Here is an 18,812-nt window from a genome sequence, read left to right as displayed (position 1 = left end):
TTGTTCTCACTGGAACGACAGAGGTTGAGGGGCGAACTGATAGAGGTCTACAAAATTATGAGGTGCATAGACAGAGTGGATAGTCAGAGGCTTTTCCCCAGGGTAGAGGGGTCAATTAGTAGGGGGCATAGGTTTAAGGTGAGAGGGGCAAGGTTTAGAGTAGATGTACGAGGCAAGTTTTTTACACAGAGGGTAGTGGGTGCCTGGAACTCGCTGCCGGAGGGGGTGGTGGAAGCAGGGACGGTAGTGACATTTAAGGGGCATCTTGACAAAAACATGAATAGGATGGGAATAGAGGGATGCAGACCCCGGAAGTGTAGAAGATTTTAGTTTAGACGGGCAGCATGGTCGACACAGGCTTGGAGGGCTGAAGGGCCTGTTCCTGTGCTGTACATTTCTTTGTTCTTTGTTCTATACAATGGCTCCAGTGACAAACAGGAGGAAGTTCATCCAGCAGAGGCGACAGAAGAGGATTCTGGGAGAAGTCAACTCAGTCACCTCGACTGTACTGTGGGTAGCCGAAGAACTGGGGCGGGATTCTCTGACCCCCCGCTGGGTCGGAGAATCCACAGGGGGTCGGCGCGAATCCCGCCCTGCCGACCTGACGCCGGCTGCGTATTCTCCGGCGCCGTTCTTCGGGCGGGGACGGGATTCAAGCCACGCCAGTCGGGGGAGCTAGCAGCAGCCCCCCCGGCAATTCTCCGGGCCCCGATGGGCCGAGCGGCAGTCCGTTTTTGGCCAGTCCCGCCGGCGTTGGTTACGCATGGTCTGACACGGCGGGACCTGGCAGGTACGTCGGCGGGGGCGTGGGGCGATCTGACCCCTGGGGCGGGGCCCCCACGGTGGCCTCGTCCGCGATCGGGGGCCTGTTCCGTGGGGGCACTTCTTCCTTCTGCATCGGCCCTTGTAGGGCTCCGCCATGGCCGGCGCGGTAAGGAGAACCCCGCGCGCAGGCGCAGAACCACAGTGGCTCACGCCGGCCCTTCGGCGCATGAGCGAACTCGTGCTGTCCCCTCGCCGACGGGTGGAGTGACGCCAACCCCTCCGACATCCACCTCGCCCCCGGGAATTCCGCACTTTCGGGGGCTGTTGACGCCGGAGTGGCTGCCGCTGATTCTCCCGCTGGCGTGGGGAATCAGTCCCCAGAAGGGAGAATCCTGCTGCTGGTGTGTGCTTGCTTCAATACAAGACGTATAACAGGCGAGACAGATGAACTGAGAGCCTGGATTACTGCCTGGAACTATGGTGTAATTGTAATTACGGACACATGGTTAAAGGAGGGACAGGATTGGCAGATTAACGTTCGGGGATGTCATTGTTTTAGACGGGACAGAAGGGGAAATAAAAGAGGTGGGGGAGTTGCATTGTAGATCACAGCAGTGTTGAGGGAGGACATATTGGAGAGATCTTGTAGTGAGGCATTATGGCTGGAGCTCTGGAATAAAAAGGGTGAAATCACAATGTTGGGAGTGTCCTATAGACTTCCCAACAGCCCACAGGAGACAGAGGAGCGGCTGTGCAGTCGGATACTGAAAAGGTGTGAAAAAAGCAGGGTAGTTGTGATGGGTGATTTTAACTTCCCCTATATTGACTGGGAATCCCTTGCAGCCAGGGGCTCGGACAGAGAGCAGTTTGTTAGATGTATCCAGGAGGGTTTTTTGATACACTATATTGACAATCCAACCAGGGAGAGGGTCACCCTAGACTCGGTATTGAGGAATATGCCAGGCCAGGTGATTGATGTTTCAGTGGGGGAGCATTTTGAGCTTAGAGACCATAATTCCTTAAGATTTCGGGCAGTCATAGATAAGGACAAGACTGGCCCGTAGGTCAGGGTGCTTAATTGGGGGAGGACCAATCACATCCAAATTAGACAGGAACTGGGGAATGTCGATTGGGAGCAGCTATTTGAAGTTAAACCCACGCCTGACATGTGGAAGGCTTTTAAAGGCCAGTTGATTGAAGTGCAGGACAGGCATGTCCCTGCAAAAATGAAGGCTAGAAATGGCAGGATTCGGGAACCATGGATGACAAGGGAAACTGTAAGCTTAGTTAAAAGGAAAAAGGAAGCACACGATAGGTCTAGGCATCTAAAAACTGACAAACCTCTTGAGGAGTACAGTAAAGTAGGAAGTTAAACATGGGATTTGGAGAGCTAAAAGGGGCCATGAAATGTCTTTAGCAAACATGGTCAAGGAGAATCCCAAGGTTTTTTATGCATATATTAGGAGCAAGAGGGTAGCAATGGAAAGAGTAGGCCCACTCAAGGACAATGGAGGGGAGTTGTGGGTGGAACCACAGGAAGTGGGTGAAATCCTCAATGAGTACTTTGCATCTGTATTCACCAGGGAGAAGGACATGACGGATTTTGAGGTCAGGGATAGATGTGTAAACCTTCTTGAGAACGTAAATATATGAAAGGAGAAAGTATTGAGTATCCAAAATTGCATTAAGGTAGCCAAGTCCCCAGGGCCAGATGGGATCTATCCCAGGTTACTGTGGGAGGCAAGGGGAGAAATAGCTGGGGCCTTAACAGATATCGTCACATCCTCTTCGACCAAAGGTGAGGTTCTAGAGGACTGGAGAATAGCAAATGTTGTTCCCTTGTTTAAGAAAGGAAATTATATGCTGGTGAGACTGACATCTTTTGGAAAAGATACTGAGGGACAGGGATACTGCTGGGACCTCTGTTGTTTGTAGTATATATAAATGATCTGGAGGAAAATCTGGGTGGTCTGATTAGTAAGTTTGCAGATGACATGAAGATTGGTGGAGTTGCTGATAGTGCCAAGGATTGTTAGAGGATACAACAGGATATAGATAGATTGGCGACTTGGGCACAGAAATGGCAGATGGAGTCGAATCCAGACAAATGCAAGGTGATGCATTTTGGAGGATTAAATCTAGGTATGAATTATACTGTAAATGGGAGAACCCTCAGGAACATTAACGTACAGGGGGATCTGGGCGTGCAGGTCCACAGTTCCCTAAAATTGGCAACACAGGCGGCCAAGGAGATTAAGAAGGCATATGGCATGCTTGCCTTCATCAGCCGGGGCATTGAGTACAGAAGTTGGGAAATCATGTTGCAGCTGTATAAAACCTTGGTTAGGCCGCATTTGGAGTATTGCTTGCAGTCCTGGTCACCACATTATCAGAAGGATGTGGAAACTTTGGAGAGAGTGCAAAGAAGGTTCACCAGGATGTTGCCTGGTCTTGAGGGTGTTGGCTATGAGGAGAGGTTTAATAAACTAGGATTGTTTTCACTGGAAAGACGGAGGCTGAGGGGATATCTGATAGAGATCTACAAAGTTATGAGAGGCATAGACAGGGTGGATAGTCAGAGGCTTTTTCCAAGGGTGGAAGTGTCAATTACAAAGGGGCACAGGTATCAAGCTAAGAGGGGAAAAGTTTAAGGGAGATGTGCGGGGAAAGGTTTTCATGTGGAGAGTGGTGGGTGCCTGGAATACGTTGCCAGAGGATATGGTGGAAGCAGGCACATTGGCGACATTTAAGAGATGGGTACATGAATAGAGAGAAAATAGAGGGATACAGACCGAGTAAGGGTAGAATTTTTTTAAAGTTCGGGCATCATGATCAGCACAGGCTTGGAGGGCCGAAGGGCCTGTTCCTGTGCTGTACGTTTCTTTGTTCTTTGTTCAATCCTGGCTGATATGTTTCTCATCCCCATTCTCCTGCCTCCTCCCCATAACCCCTGATCCCTCTATTAATCTTGTTGGTCTAATCATGCCAACATTCACATTTTGATGATGTAATAGTGCCAGAGGCCACTTGTTGGTGAAGAAATAATGTAAGGTGGCATCTGTTGTTGTTTATCATGCTGTTTGATGATGTATTCATGCCAGAGGTCGCTTGTTGATGATGTAACTGTGTGGCAGGCATTGACTAGGGTGGCACGGTGGTTAGCACTTCTGCCTCACAGCACCAGGGACCTGGTTCGATTCCTGCCTTGGGTGACTGTCTGTGTAGAGTTTGCACATTCTCTCTATGTCTGTGTGTATTTCCTCCGGGTGCTCCGGTTTCCTCCCTACTATGATCCTAGATCAGACCCCAACAGTGACTACTGGACCGAAACCCCAATATTTTAGTTTATTTGAAAGAATAATTCACTCCAGAAATGATTGCATGAAGAAATAGGGATTTGAAATTTTTAAAACCAAACTTTATTATGAATACAATATTAAACTCCTTCACTTCACACCTGAAAAGAACTTAACAATTATCCCTTAAACACTACTACTCCATTTCCCATGAAACAACAAGAAAATAAACATACAGCTCTCAATCCAGCTTAAAATCAGCACGGCATAGAGTAATACTTGTTTACAGGACAGGTTTGGGCTCCAGTTAGAACCCTTGCAGACTCTGGCTGAATATCTTCAAAAAGCTGGTACACCTGGCATGTTTCAGCTTCTTTTTTGTCTTCAGCCAAGACTGCTCTGCTTTAAATATTATTACTCTTTTTATAACTATCCTGCTGGGTGAGGAAACTGCCTTTACTTTTGGCCAAAACAACGGCCTGCCAGATCAGACTTCAACCCTTCTTCAAAACCTTCTCAAAAACATGTCTCTCAATCCCTTAGCGCCACCCAGCAATGACATCATCCCCCCCAAGCTGAAAAGCAAATTAAGTCTCCAGGCTGAAAGCACATTATCTCCCCAGGGACTTTCCACAGTCAAACCAGAGTACATTAGCCCAGACTGAAAAACACATTCCTCTGGTCAACTTCACCTTCTGGCTGCTAAAAGGTCCCAGGCCCTGCGAAACAAAATCCTTTGTAAAAACATGACCCCTGCAGTCAAACACACTGTAACTCCAGACTTTCAACCCTTGAATGCACCAGTATTTAGAATCCAATATTCCCCAAATCCTCCATTCACCACATCCCACAGTCCAAAGATGTGTAAGTGAGGTGGATTGGTCATGATCAATGCGCGGGGTCACAGGGAGAGGGTGGGGAGGGGGGGTGGGGGGGAATGGGCCTAGGTAGACTGCTCTTTCAGAGGGTCGGTGCAGACTCGATGGGCTGGCTGTGCTCCATCTGCACTGTAGGGAACCTATCTATGATGTAATTGCATGAGATAGTCTGCTGATTACTATCATCAATGCCAATTTCCTAAAGATTTCACAGTGAGGCCCCAGCGGGCCACCATGGAATCCTTATCATGATGCTATACTATAATTGGTATGGTTGACAATGGAAGTGCTAAGCACTTGATTGCCATAAAAAATTCATCATTGATTTTAATATTTCCAAATTCATTTCTAACAGAGCAGCATAGATAATGGGGAAGGAGAGAGACGTAGTAAACCTTCAACAATGAAACAATGGCACAGAGTTTTTTATTGTGAGTAACAGGGGTATGTTACTCCAGTGCGACAGACAGCATTCATTCTGGGTTTGAAGTGAAGGGATGTAGTTGGGCTGGAGTAATGGAGCATTTCTCAGCATCTGGCTGTGGTAGATCTCAGTTAGTCATGCTTGATCCTGACACTATTAGTTACAAGCGAAAAACATTCAATTGCCAATACTACCATTTGTCATTCGAGTGAAAGCAAGTTTGTTTATCTGCACAATTTTAAAAAGGTTGTGTGTTCATCTTAAGCAGTGATCACCTGCCCTCATTCCATGAGTGTGACTTTCTACACATTCCATTGATCAATGCTGATTATGTGACCTTTGAACTGCTAAGTGTTGCCTTTAACCCATCTGCTTGCTTAACAGTGATCAGGGCACCACTCCACTTGTGGCATATTCTATCAAGCTCATTGGCTGCTGCCAAGCATGTGATTGAGTTGATTGTTGATGCAGGACCAAAAGGTGGGCCAGAGACAGATGGCAATTCAATCAGTTCACAAAGTTATGGCACATTAGCTCCCTGGCAACATAACTACGTCCATGGTAACGACTGTTCAAACTCTGCGATTGGCCTGTGGAACAAGAAAAATCTCATCGGCCATTGGTTCCTGGTTATCACATGACATGCTCTGACAGGGTGACATCATGTAACAGCCTCATCTAATTCCTATGGGGTAATATCAAGGCTCCAGTACGTATGCAGGCCATTCAGCCCAACTGGTTGCTATCACGAGCCTCCTCCCACCCTGCTTCATCTAACTCTATAAATGCTTTCCAATCCTTTCTCTGTCATGTGTTTGTCTGGCTGACCTTCAAATATTATTCACCTTAACTACTCACTGTAGTCGCGAGCTCCATATCCTTGCACCTCCCTGAGTGAGGATCTTTCTCCTGAATTCCTGTGGCGATTGTCCCTTTAAGGGTAACACAGCAGAGTAAGGGTCACCTGACCTCGATGACGAATTGGGACTCAGGGTGGGGAATCACCCTTGGGGGAGGAGTTCCACTGGGCAGAAGCATTCCAGAACTAGCTACAGACATGCTGCTGCTCTTGTAGATCCTTGTAAATAAAGCATGTGTTGTTCACTACTCAAGTCTTTGAAAGTGCATCATTACAAGTCCCTATTGGATTTATAATTGACTATTTACGGCTCTCAGTTTAGAACTCACCTACAAGTAGAAACATCTTCTTTGTGTCTCTTCTGTTGAACCTCCTCATCATTTTAAATATCTCTATCAGGCCACATCTCAGTTTTATTTATTTTTTGGACAATATGAGCTGTCGCCTGTTCAATCTTTCCTGATAGTTATAATCTCAGTTCATCATTCTTGACTGGTGGAACATAAAATGGGAGGGAAGGTTTAATAACTCCTTCCTATTTAATAAATGGTGAAATATGCAGTACCGGTGAATGCCCAATGGAATAGCAGGGTAGTAATGGCTGCGGTCTATTCAGCAGCTATGTGTAAAGCATACACCTTTGATAAATGTCACACTTACTTCCTGTCACACTTTGCTGATCCCGCTTCAGACGTTCCGATTAACTCACCACGAGCAAGGCTACAGGTGATCAATGGGCAATGCAGTAAGTGGATCTTTATTAGACTGACAGTTGTGGGCTTCCACAGGAGATCACCTTGTCTCAAGTGAGGATCGATCATCTTCCAGTTGGAGGGGGTTATAAGATCTCCGATTCCCTATGCTTTTGGCTGGAATGAACAGGCAAGACACCAAAGTAATAAATGGTACAAATTGTTGAAGTTTTATTTATTTTTTGACTGTTTCTGAAGTTAGAATCCACTGAAATTCAACATTGCGCCTTGTATCCATTCACCAAATGCCACTTGTCTCCCTATCAGGATGAAACAGGCACACACACACATCAACACACACAAATGCACACACACATAATGGCATGATGTGGAGATGCCGGCGTTGGACTGGGGTGAGCACAGTAAGAAGTCTTACAACACCAGGTTAAAGTCCAACATGTTTGTTTCAATCACTAACTTTCAGAGAGCAGCAGGGGATGAATGAAAAATGAAATGAAATGAAAAATGAAATGAAAATCGCTTATTGTCGCAAGTAGGCTTCAAATGAGGTTACTGTGAAAAACCCCTAGTCGCCACATTCCGGCGCCTGTTCGGGGAGGCTGGTACGGGAATTGAACCGTGCTGCTGGCTTGCCTTGGTCAGCTTTCAAAGCCAGCGATTTAGCCCAGTGAGCTAAACCAGCCCCTCACCAGATTAAGGAACTACACTCCGAAAACTAGTGATTCCGAATAAACCTGTTGGACCATAACCTGGTGTTGGACAACTTCCTACACATAATGGGAGCGGTGATGGTTTGTCCTTGAGACCCTCACTTTTAAATGGGGGAAGAAATAAGGAACAGTTTCATTCCTGACCCTCTGTGGGCCTCCATTGGATCCCCGGTGCATTGGAAATTCAGGACGATCTGACAGTCATCCTCAGCAGGGTTCATTAAACTTTCCTACTAAATAACAGGGGCCGCCCTGCACTCAATTGTCCTGCATTGGCTGCGCCCAGGTGACCTGAAGGACCCAAAGGGCCAGGACAACCTGCCCCCGGTGTGGGAAGGTGAACTGGCAGTGAGCGTCTAGGGGGTGCGGCACGGACGATGGAGCAATCGGTTCTGCCGGAACCCAAATACTGAGAGCAGGAGGGGAGATTGTCTCTGCAAACCCGCCTCCAAACAGTATTTGATTGCTTGGGCAACATCCTGACTTGAGCAATGGAGATGAGATTGGGCTTCGCCTTTCTGATCGTCACACATTGGTTTGTCAATGCCTCCGCTTTCTCGCTCAGCTTTTGTTTTGACACCCCCCCCCCCGACCGCCGGTCCCCCCTCACAACAGATTGGTCAGTGCACCGATGGCCTGTAATGTGGCTGTGTGAATATCAGTGTGCGCACTTGTGATAATTCGCTCTCTGCACTTATTTTGTAAAGAGACGCTGACACATCTTTTGCTGGCAAGTGCTCATTCTTCTTCAAAACGGAAATGAGCACAAATGGTCTCTTGTGTTCCCACTCGCAAACTTCAAATTCTCCAGACTGTTCCTCCACAGCCTGCTGACAGGAACCTCAAGCTAAAACTGGGCTAAAAGCCAAGCTGATTCAGAACAGGAAATGCACACCAGGCCCTGGTGAAGTCTGAACATGACCGGCATAGGAACATAAGTTACAGGAGCAGAGAAACACGGGATCATAAAAGCACAGGAATAAAGAAGCCAAGAAATATACAAACATAGGAGCATTGGGAGGCCATTCAGCCCTTCGAGCCTGTTGCACCATTCAGTTAGATCATGACTGACCTTTACCTTAACCCCGTTTGTTCATTTTGGTTCCGTGTCCTTTCATAACATTACTCAACAAAAATTGCAGACTTGGAATTTTCAATTAACCTCCAGTCTCAGCAGACTTTTGAGGGAGAGAGTTTCAGCTTCCCACAATCCTTGGTGTGAAGAAGCCCTTCTCAATGTCACCCCGAAAAGACCGAGCTCTCGCTTTAAGATTATGTTCTATACCTATGTTTCTGGACTCCGACAGCCAGAGGAAATGGTTTCTCTCCACTTAACGTATTCAATCTTCCAGTCATCTTAAACACCTTAATCCTTGAAATGCCAGGGAATGCAAACCTGGTCTCTGCAGCCTGTCCTTATACCTTAACCTCTGTTTTTGCCAATCTAGCACCGTAATCACCGTCCGGCCTTTGACACAATTCTAGAACAGGTTAGGAGTGAATCTCCCAAATGATCACCTGACTGATTTAGACAATGATCCCATATCAGGGATGTATAGAATTTGAGCAGGAAAGCTTAGGTTCCAGCCCCTTGAGCAGTGAGGGTGATACAAGTAAGATCCATATGTCTGAGCTAGGGGAATGGATTTCTATTTCTGATCGCTATCCAGTGGATCCCTGCTGTAAAGAGAACTCAGATAGGAGCATGATGTGGAGATGCCGGCGTTGGACTGGGGTGGGCACAGTAAGAAATCTTTCAACACCAGGTTAAAGTCCAACAGGTTTATTTGGAATCACTAGCTTTCGGAGCAGTGCTCCTTCCTCAGGTGAGTCACCTGAGGAAGGAGCAGTGCTCCGAAAGCTTGTGATTCCAAATAAACCTGTTGGACTTTAACCTGGTGATGTAAGACTTCTAACAGAGAGGATCAGGCATGGGTGCCCCACACATTAACTCTGTCAACTCCACCCCTCTCCCCTCATATACTACAACAATCCAATCATTCCCATTGTTCAGGCTCTCACATCTAGACTGGACATTTTGGACAGGATGTTTGAGGGTTTTGGATGATCCAGCAATTTATCTGCAATGAAGCTTCAGGGGGTTGTGTGCTTGTCTGTGTGGGGTGGCGAGGTGATATTCCACTTTGGCAGGGTTGCATAACAAGCTGTTGTCCATCTTACCCCCCCCCCCCTACCCCCCAACACACACACCCCTCAGCCAAGTTGACCTTCCCCCTGAGGAAGGTTAAAGGAAGAAAACCGAAGGGAGGCGAAAACTGATGGGAAAAAGTGGTTTCATATCACCCCCAACAATAACTTGCATTTGTATAGCATCTTCGACACACAAAACATCCTAATACACTTCATCAGATGGCACCGTCAATCCCTTTATGCAAGACCCAGGTGACAGTCGGTGGCCCATTTCCAAATCTGTCACTGCTGTGCCATAACATGCGGCTCCAGGCACTGCAGGAAGAGATTTGGAAACCCATGGAAACAAGTCTCAGGCAGAGGGGAGATGCATGTTATATGCAACAAATTGGGAGACTCACTGCTGAGGGGCATACATTGAGAAATTGAAGTGCTCCCATCTCTTGCCATGATGTATGTCTCAGTACTCAAGGCTCAGCACCAGTAGCACACATCCACCTTTCAAATGAGATGTTAAAACAAGGCTGACCGTCTGACATCTTCGCTGGACATAAAAGGCCCCACGGCCATTATTTCAAAGAGGAGTCCTCTCCTGATGTCCTGGGACAATGTCTAACCCTCAATGAGAAAACAAAGTATCTGGTCGTTAATACATTGCTGTTTGTTAGAGCTTGCTGTGTTTTGTTTTTACATAAATTCATTTTAAGTCTTTCTTTTCAAACGGAAAAAAACTGAACCCAATAATTTCCTCTGGTGTTACTTCCTGGGCCCTTTTGGAGTTAAATTCCCATCGGATTCCTTTCACACTGCTGTACTCTCGCTCTCAGAAATATAGTTTGTCCCTCAGCTTTAAATAGGTTCTCTAGGCAAAAGTATGAATGATACACAACCCAAGGCGGGTGATGCAGATCAGTCAGGAACTATAGGAATGGTTGATCAATCTCGAGAGGCTGAATGGTTCTGTTAGGTCAGCTTCACTCTTTTTTTGATCCTAAATCTCGCTCTTCAAAGCTATGCAGGCCACAAAACTAACTGAATGGAAGTTATACCACCAACCACAGTTCTAGTGTTGTGTGGTAGTAGAACGTTACTGAATTGGTAATCCAGGAGCCTGGGCTAATAATCTAGAAAAGTCTTCAAATTCCACCCGTGGCAGTTTTAGAATTTTAATTCACTTTTTAAAAAAAATCTAGTCAATGTAACTGTGAGGCCGCCAGATTGCTGTGGAAATCCAATTGGATCAGGAATGTCCTCCAGGGGAGGAAGCCTGGTGACCTCACCCAGACTGGTTTAAATGTGACTCCAAGCCCACGACAGTGTGGCTCTCTCTGAACTGCCCTCTGGAAATTCTTCTTTTATCCAATCATGCATTTGTTGTCCATCTTTAATTCCCCTTGAAACAAGTGTTTTGTTAGGGCCATTTCAGAGGGCATTTAAAAGACAACCACATTGCTGTGGGGTCTGGAGTCACATGTAGGCCAGACCAGGTAAGGACGGCAGATTTCCCTCCCTAAAAGACATCAGGCGAACCAGGTGGGTTTTTACAGCAATCGACAATGGTTTCATGGTCAGAATTGGACTTTTAATTCCACATTTAAAAAAAATTGAATTCAAATTCAAAGTCACTCTCAATTGCTAAAAATGCCCATCAGCAGCTTCTTTGGGCAACTAGGGATTGATAATATATGTTGGACCTGGCCAGCGATCTCTACAATCCATTAGAACAAGGAAGTGCAAAGTCCCACAATTTAAAAACAAAATTAAGTGTTTTTCAACTGGCTGTGTTTATTTCACCAAGAAAAACACTTTGAAAGCAATAATCTATTGCAAAGTTTGAAAAAAATGTTCCCTCCCTGGTATATTTGATGTCACTTTTTTTTGGCTATCAAAAGTACAGAGAGAGAATTTGCTGACTGCAAGACGATACTTGTGGTGACCTGTGACCTTTAACCCTTTGAGGAATTGGGATTAGAGAGAGTTTGTTGCCTGCCACTGTAATGTAACATTATATGGCCCACTGTCAAAGAGAATTAACTAGTTCAGGTACATCCTCTCAATAGGAAAACGGCATGTCCTGTTTAGCGTTTCCAGCGAGGGGTGGGTGTGAATTCAGCATTCAAAGGGTTAAACCGGGTTTGACAGCTGGCGTTGGCCATTTGGTTTGTTGTCCATACCAACTCTCCCCCTCAGTCAACGGAAAAAGGTCTGTGCTCGCATGCCCACTCACTTGGGATTGGAGCACCAAGAAGGCACTGTGCCAGTCGGGCATGCTGGCTCACGTAAAGAGACAACAAATAATTACATTATTGGAAACGGAATGCCAAGAAATAAATACAGACAGATACCATCACTAGAAGCTCAGCTGAAGGAGCATGGTAAAAAGCTGGGTTAAATAATTGACACATTCAGCCCTTTCTGCTGTCGATGCATCAACCCAGCCATTGTTTTTTTAACTGACCTGCTGTTCACGTGTTCGGATACTTGTATGATGGTTAAAAATGCACCTCTTGTGGTAATACAGAGCCTCGAGACAAGGGAAGTGCTATATTCCATCTCCATCTATGCTAAATGAGCTGACGTTATCTGGTGGTGGAAACATCCTCCCTTAGGTAACACGCCGCAAGAGGGCGCTGGTGACCATAGACTTCTACTAGATTGGCCAATGCTTGGCAAAGCACTGGCCTTGCCTTCTGCAGTATGGCTAACCAGGAAACCTGCCATCATGTGCGCTGGAAAGATTATGAGCTGATAATTAACTTGTTTGTGGCCACATTATGAACACACCCATCAAGTCCTGAAGCGGGACCTGAACCTGGTGTTTTTGGTCTCGGGGGTAGGGAGACTACCACTGCACCACAAGAACACAGGTAGCATCATTAAATTATACAGTACAGCACAGGAAGAGGCTATTCAACCTTACTGCGTCTGCACTAGCTACGTCAAAGAGTTAGTCACACTCCCCCGCTTTCTCCCCATACACCTGCAATATTTACAAGCATTTATTCAACTCCCTTGTCAAAGCTACCATTGAATCTATATTCACCATCCTAATGGGAAACATTTTCAATGGGTGTAGGAGGAACGGGCCAGCGAGAGCCAGTCTGTGGCTGATCTATCTCAACTCCAGTTTCTCAGACTGGATCCACTCGAGGTTGAATGGATGGAAATTAGACAAGGCACATGGTCTGTGTATGACCGTCGCATGAAGAATGAGTTATGAAAACTCGCTCCTTCACCTCCCCCCACCCCCAATCATTTATTTCTGGCACTATCAAAGGGTGAGCGTAGAAGGTGAGTTTGTCAAATTCTCAATGAGAAAATGAAGCAAGTGAAGGGAGCAAATAATTCTTATCTTCAGGTGATGGACTGGTGACTCCAGGAATTAAAGGTTAATCTGCTGGATTCTGGTTCAAGCAAAAATCCCTGGAGAAAAAATATTCCAGAATTGCGTTTGCCTTTGTTTCCCCCCCCCCCCCCATTTTCTTTGAACAGTTTTGTTGATTAGTTGTAAGAATGTTGCAGATGGTGGGTGAAGGGGAGGGGGGGTGGGGGGGGGGGGGGGGGGGGGGTCGGAGGGGTGCGTGGGGGTGGGGGGGACAGTTGGAGGTGGTTGATTAAACCTTCAGGAATGTCTACCAGAGTTGGCAACCCAACTTTAATGATAACACAGCACTGTGATGTAGAGTTAGGAAGTCTCCGTGGAGATACTCACTATTACGGATTAAGGCTATCCTTCTTCAAGAGATGTGGTTACTCTGAAACGTGCCAGGGATGTGCCCTCTGCTGGATTTATTGCCGAGTAAATTAGTGCCCAGGCTGACTCTCCATTGATCACTGCTGTCCATCACGGAAACCTATCAAGGGCAGGGCCACAGGGCCTCTATGTGAAAATAAAGCCTCACTGAGGAATAAAAGTAGACCCCGGAATTTCCAGAAGAGCCTGCGCCAAAAATAATGGGGCAATCACGGTGTGATGCCGAATTTCAGCACAAAGAATGAGGAAATTTGGACCTAACTCACTGACATCTGTTTTAATCTTCCACTCAGATTTCCTAGGCCTTATTATGCAGAAGCCCCACCTCTCATTGCATAGCCCAGCCCCCATGCAAAAGGCCAGACAACGTGAATTTCATGCACTAATATCTGTTCTGAATGGGGACCAAAGTCAAACGTTTGATGTTTTGGGAGCAAATCTGCGGAGTGACTTGTTTCTCCTCACTGAGACCTGTATCTCATTTCAGGAGGCTGGCCGGAATTCTCCAGCCATTGGCATTCTCTTTTCCCACCAGCAGTGCACCCCCAACCATGGGTTTCCCTGTGGCGTGGGGTGGCTTCAATGAGAAACCCTCTTGACAAGCGGCGGGAAGAGAGAATCTCTCCGCCAGTGAATGGCGTGCCGCCGAGAAAGACGGGCTGGGGGTGGGGACCGGAGAATCCCGCCCACTGCATCCAAATGCATTTCGATGGAATCAAAGTGAGTCAAAACTGAAAAGCTTCCAGGACTGTGGCCTGTAAATGGTTACCTAACATGGAGAAACAATAGGTGATGGCTTTGAACTTTACATTTTCATACGCAGGAGAAGGATTTGGGTTCAGGTTTTCTCGGGCCGAAGTTGTTTACAGCGATTCCGGCCTATTTTAGGTCAGGTTGCCAACTGTGAATAAATGTTAAACCTGGAGGTTTCATCACATGACTTACTCTCATGCTGCCGTCACCAACACATCCATCTCTGTGGCACATTGCCTTCCTATCCCAATTAGAAAGCATTAACACCTTTTAACCAATTGGATGATGCTTGACTGTTAGCCCAATAGCCCTTTTCCCCCTCTATTCAATATTCTTCTATTTGGGAAAGAAAAAAGTTTTAAAAACTGACAAAAATTAATATATTTTTTAACGTTTCAAACATTATATTCCAAGGTTGCACACAGCAGTGGCCTGGTGACTGATCTTCAATTTCTGGAGACTGCAGGCTAATCTTGGAGGGTTGGCAACCTGAGGCGTTACGTCAGATCTTTGCGTCCCTGCGTCGCCTGATAAGATTGCCTGAGAACTAGTTCACGCAAATTGTTGACGAAGGACTGGGGTACATTTCGGCACAGCTTCCTGGCTGCGTCGAGCAAGGCAACCCCAGGCTTTGTTTTCTCCCAGAGGGGTTCAGCTACTTGCTGCCGTCCACACATTATTCATGATTTGCTGCAAAGTGCAACACCACCACCTGCTGTTGGGAGGGGGAAAGGTTCTACACCTACACCGGGACCTATCTGGGGTTTGACAAATAAGTAAAATATTTGACTCTGTGTTCCACGCCTTTGAAGATCCATGGGAAACGGTGGGCCGGTCGTATTTTTTAAGAAGATTGTAATAAAGCAGTATTATCTTTCCAACCTTTATCGATATTACGGGGTCAGGGATAGTTGTGACGATTTTAACCTCGGGTGATTCAAAGGACAACATGGGGTTGAAGCTACTAACTTAGTTGACAGAGAGATCAGGGAGATGCGATCATGGGCAGCCAATCCGATAATATCTGCCTTACGCGATCAGCCAAAGTTAGCATGAGGGTGCAAAGGTTAACCCTTCAGAGGGAGAACATCAGATCCTGAGAAATAGGAGCTGGTGTAGGCCATGCGGTTCCCCCAAACCATTCAAGAGGTTTTCACCTGCTCCCCATACCCCCTTAAAAGTCTAAAATTCGATCCATCTCGGCCTTAAACTCAACAGCTGAGCATTCACAGCTTTCCTCAGGCTCCCTCATGAAGAAATCTCTCCACATCTCTTCCCCCTTTACCGTCGCCACTCCCCACTCCATGTCCCAAATTCTCCAGCCAAATGAGGCAGTCTGACAGCATCCACGCACAGCAGGACCCAAAGGTGCATTCCAATTCTGGAGGTCGGGCCTGAAATGTTACGCAAACACAACAGCTCGCCCAATCAAAGGATCACAGAGTTGTGACTGAGGCCATTTGGCCCATCCTTTCTGCACCAGCTCTCCAAACGAGCATTATGGCTTCATACCATTTCCCTGCCTTTACCCAGTACAGCTGCACATGGTTTCTTACAGAATCACAGCATTAATTATCGACAAACACAAAGGATGCTTGCAGCCTTTGAGGAAAAAAAAATCAATTTTATTTTTACATGGGAATGTGGCCATTTCTGGCTGGGCCAGCTTTTATTGCCCTTCCCTAAACTGAGTGGCTTGCTAGACCATTCCAGAGAGCAGAGGGCATTTTAAGAGTCAGCCACATTGCTGTGGGTCTGGAGTCACAGACCAGGTAAGGTTGGCAGACCTTAGTGAATCAGATGGGTTTTTTAACAACCTTGGTTTCGTGGTCACCAGAGTTTTGCTGAATCCAAATTTTACCATCTGCCTTGGTGGGATTTGAACCCTGGCCCAAAAGGAATTACTCTGGGTCTCTGGATTACTATCCAGTGACAATACCACTATGCCTCCTGAATAGAGAGTTTTGTCTCTGCGTTGGCAATGGAATGCTCTCGAATTGCCAGTAGAAATGTCAAAATTGGTGCCTTCTGTAAGGAGAGCTTTTTATTAAAAAAAACATTCAAATTGAAATGTCTCACTTTGCTGTAGCTTTCACATGCTAATTTTCTGCTTGGTTAAGTTGCTCAGACAGGTATGGACTGTAGCAGCCCTCTGGTGTCTCCCTTTGTCACCGACACTAAAGACAGCAAGATCTAACTGACCAGCTGCCCAACACTACCGTCCCAACTTAGCAGATCTATGTGCAAGGAGACTGTCTGCATTTTCAGTCGCACTGGTTCTCTGGCCCGTCTCCATTTGGGTGGTTATAGGGTGACTCAACCCACTGACCTAAGCGAAAATCCCATGTGTCAAAAGCACTCTCAAGTCTGCAAGCTATCCAAGAAATCTGCTGTTGTGTTTTGTGATGGTTGGCCTCGCTCAGAGTTTCCATTTCCTATGTGACAACACTTTTATAAGGTACTTCAAGGGCTGTAAAGAGCTTTGGAACACCCCGAAGCCATGGACAGCACACAGTATAAATGCAAGTTCTTCCTCTTCCAGGGTCTCTGGCTGATGCCAATTCTCTCATAAGAGGATACAGCATGGCTGACAACGCTGGCTAAAAGCTGAATGACTTGCTTCCCTTATTCTGCTGAACCTTTGTGGTCTCGGAGCCATTGGTGGGTTAAGTGAGTTTTAATCCACCAAATTAGAATGGAAAGCTTCAATTCCAGCCCTTTCCTCAGTCCACCTGTCCCTCTTACCTGATTCAAGACTCGCCAAAAGAAATTGCAAAAAAACTCTATCCGCACAGTCCCCCAGGCTGGCTCTCCATCCCACACAGTGAAAGCATCTAAACAGGTTACTGCCCGAGCCAGTAGTTTTGTGCGAACAGTGTCTGTCTGTATTTAAACAAAACACATTTAATCAATTGCACAAAACATTCTCAGTCCCTTTATCAAAGCAGAGAACCAGTGGAGGTAAATACAAGGCTATTATTTTGGCAAAAATGATTAACTGTTCATCGCGTCGAGTGGTTTCGGGTAGAGGCGTAATGTCTGCAAAGGAGGAGTGTAATTTGATCTGGAGACGCTGGTGGGGGTTGATGGGGTGGGTGTGGGAGACAGGAGGGGGGGAAGGGAGGGAGTGGAAGGAGGAGTGGGTTGTTATGCTTTGTCGAGTTCCTGCATGGTAACACCTGAAGTGCCGAGAAGCCTTCGGGCCTGCTGATCCGCCGTGACTGTCCGCGGGGCCCAGTTAGGGATCCCACTCGTCATCGTGGTGCTGGGCCGCTATAACGATCACCACTGTCAGGATGGCACAGAGGACAATGGAGGCGATCCCCACGGCGAGGCTGATGAAGGAGAAATTCCGGGCTTCGCGGGAGGCGATCTCCGCCGACACCATGTCCCCACGCGCGATGGCAGTCCGCACCTGTGCCACAGAGAAAGGATGTTAGCCTTGTTGCACAGTCAATGTACTGAAATCTAGCCACAAAATATAAACTCAGCAGGATCGGGGTAGCGGGAGGGTCCACTCATTTGGGTTGCCAACTGTGGTTCAAAATATTCCTCGTGGATTCATTAGTAGGCCTTGCATATGCCATTGCCTCCTACCCTTGGTCTCATCTTCCCAACTGGCAGTGAATAGAGTTTTGATGACTTATCTGGATGATTTGTGATCAACTCTAACTCTGATGTGTTCATAACGAAAAAAGAATGGCGTTCAAAGAAAATGAAAAGCAAAATCCCAATTTTTCTTTTAATTTCCACCGAAACGATTTTTCCCCTGGGGTTTGGTCACAGGGGGTGTCCTGGGAATGATCTGCAGTTCCTGGAAAGTCCAGGTCATTCCTGGCAACACCCCTAGTGTCAGGTGTATTTTTTCTCATGCTTTTTTTTCAGAACTCCTGGTGCAGGCTGGGAAATTCCGCACGTCGGAATTTCCCAATTGGCTTTCCCAGCCCTGAGGCGGGAAATCCAAAGCCATGTGGAGCCAGGGAAAGCGAGACAGTCCAAATCCAAGGGTCGTAAATCCAAGACGGAGTTCAGAGGCCAGCTCTCTGCTGTGAGAACGATGAGAATATGGGTCTCACTACCACAGGGATGGGGTCTGAGGTGAATAACATCGATGTACTTACACAAGTAAGAATGAGAAGGAGCTGGAAGTCTCTGTTCAGAGGGTGAGATGGAGTACAGTGGACATTAGTCATGGGGAGCACAGACCTATTGGGTCAGGTACTGCTGCAAATTCTACCTAATTTATGTGTGAAATGGCCAGCATTTCCTGGCTTGGGCCACTCCATCGCATATATCTTCTCGTAAAGCTTAGTGTCACAAGTAGGCTTACATTAACACTGCAATGAAGCTACTGTGAAAATTCCCTGGTCGCCACACTCCGGCTCCTGTTCGGGTATAATAATAATAATCTTTATGTCACAAGTAGGCTTACATTAACACTGCAATGAAGTTACTGTGAAAAGCCCCTAGTCGCCACATTCCGGCACCTGCTCGGGTACACTGAGGGGG

The 18,812-nt window shown here is 46.7% G+C and overlaps 1 protein-coding gene across 3 annotated transcripts in view; it reads right to left on the bottom strand.

Moving 5' to 3' along the window:
* Nucleotides 1-15,906: 15,906 nt before the first annotated feature.
* The window catches only part of prrt1 (proline-rich transmembrane protein 1), a 132,257-nt gene continuing 129,351 nt past the window's right edge, over nt 15,907-18,812 (bottom strand). For all 3 annotated transcript variants that reach the window (XM_072475656.1, XM_072475657.1, XM_072475658.1), the window contains one exon: nt 15,907-17,718. In XM_072475656.1, the coding sequence (XP_072331757.1) occupies nt 17,542-17,718 (177 nt within the window). In that variant the 3' untranslated portion in view covers nt 15,907-17,541. The remainder of the gene's footprint in view (nt 17,719-18,812) is intronic.

This window comes from Scyliorhinus torazame, chromosome 14, assembly GCF_047496885.1.
Source record: "Scyliorhinus torazame isolate Kashiwa2021f chromosome 14, sScyTor2.1, whole genome shotgun sequence".
Lineage (NCBI taxonomy): Eukaryota > Metazoa > Chordata > Chondrichthyes > Carcharhiniformes > Scyliorhinidae > Scyliorhinus > Scyliorhinus torazame.
The sequence above is the reverse complement of the archived record's forward strand: the minus strand, read 5'-3'. Positions and strand labels throughout refer to the sequence as shown.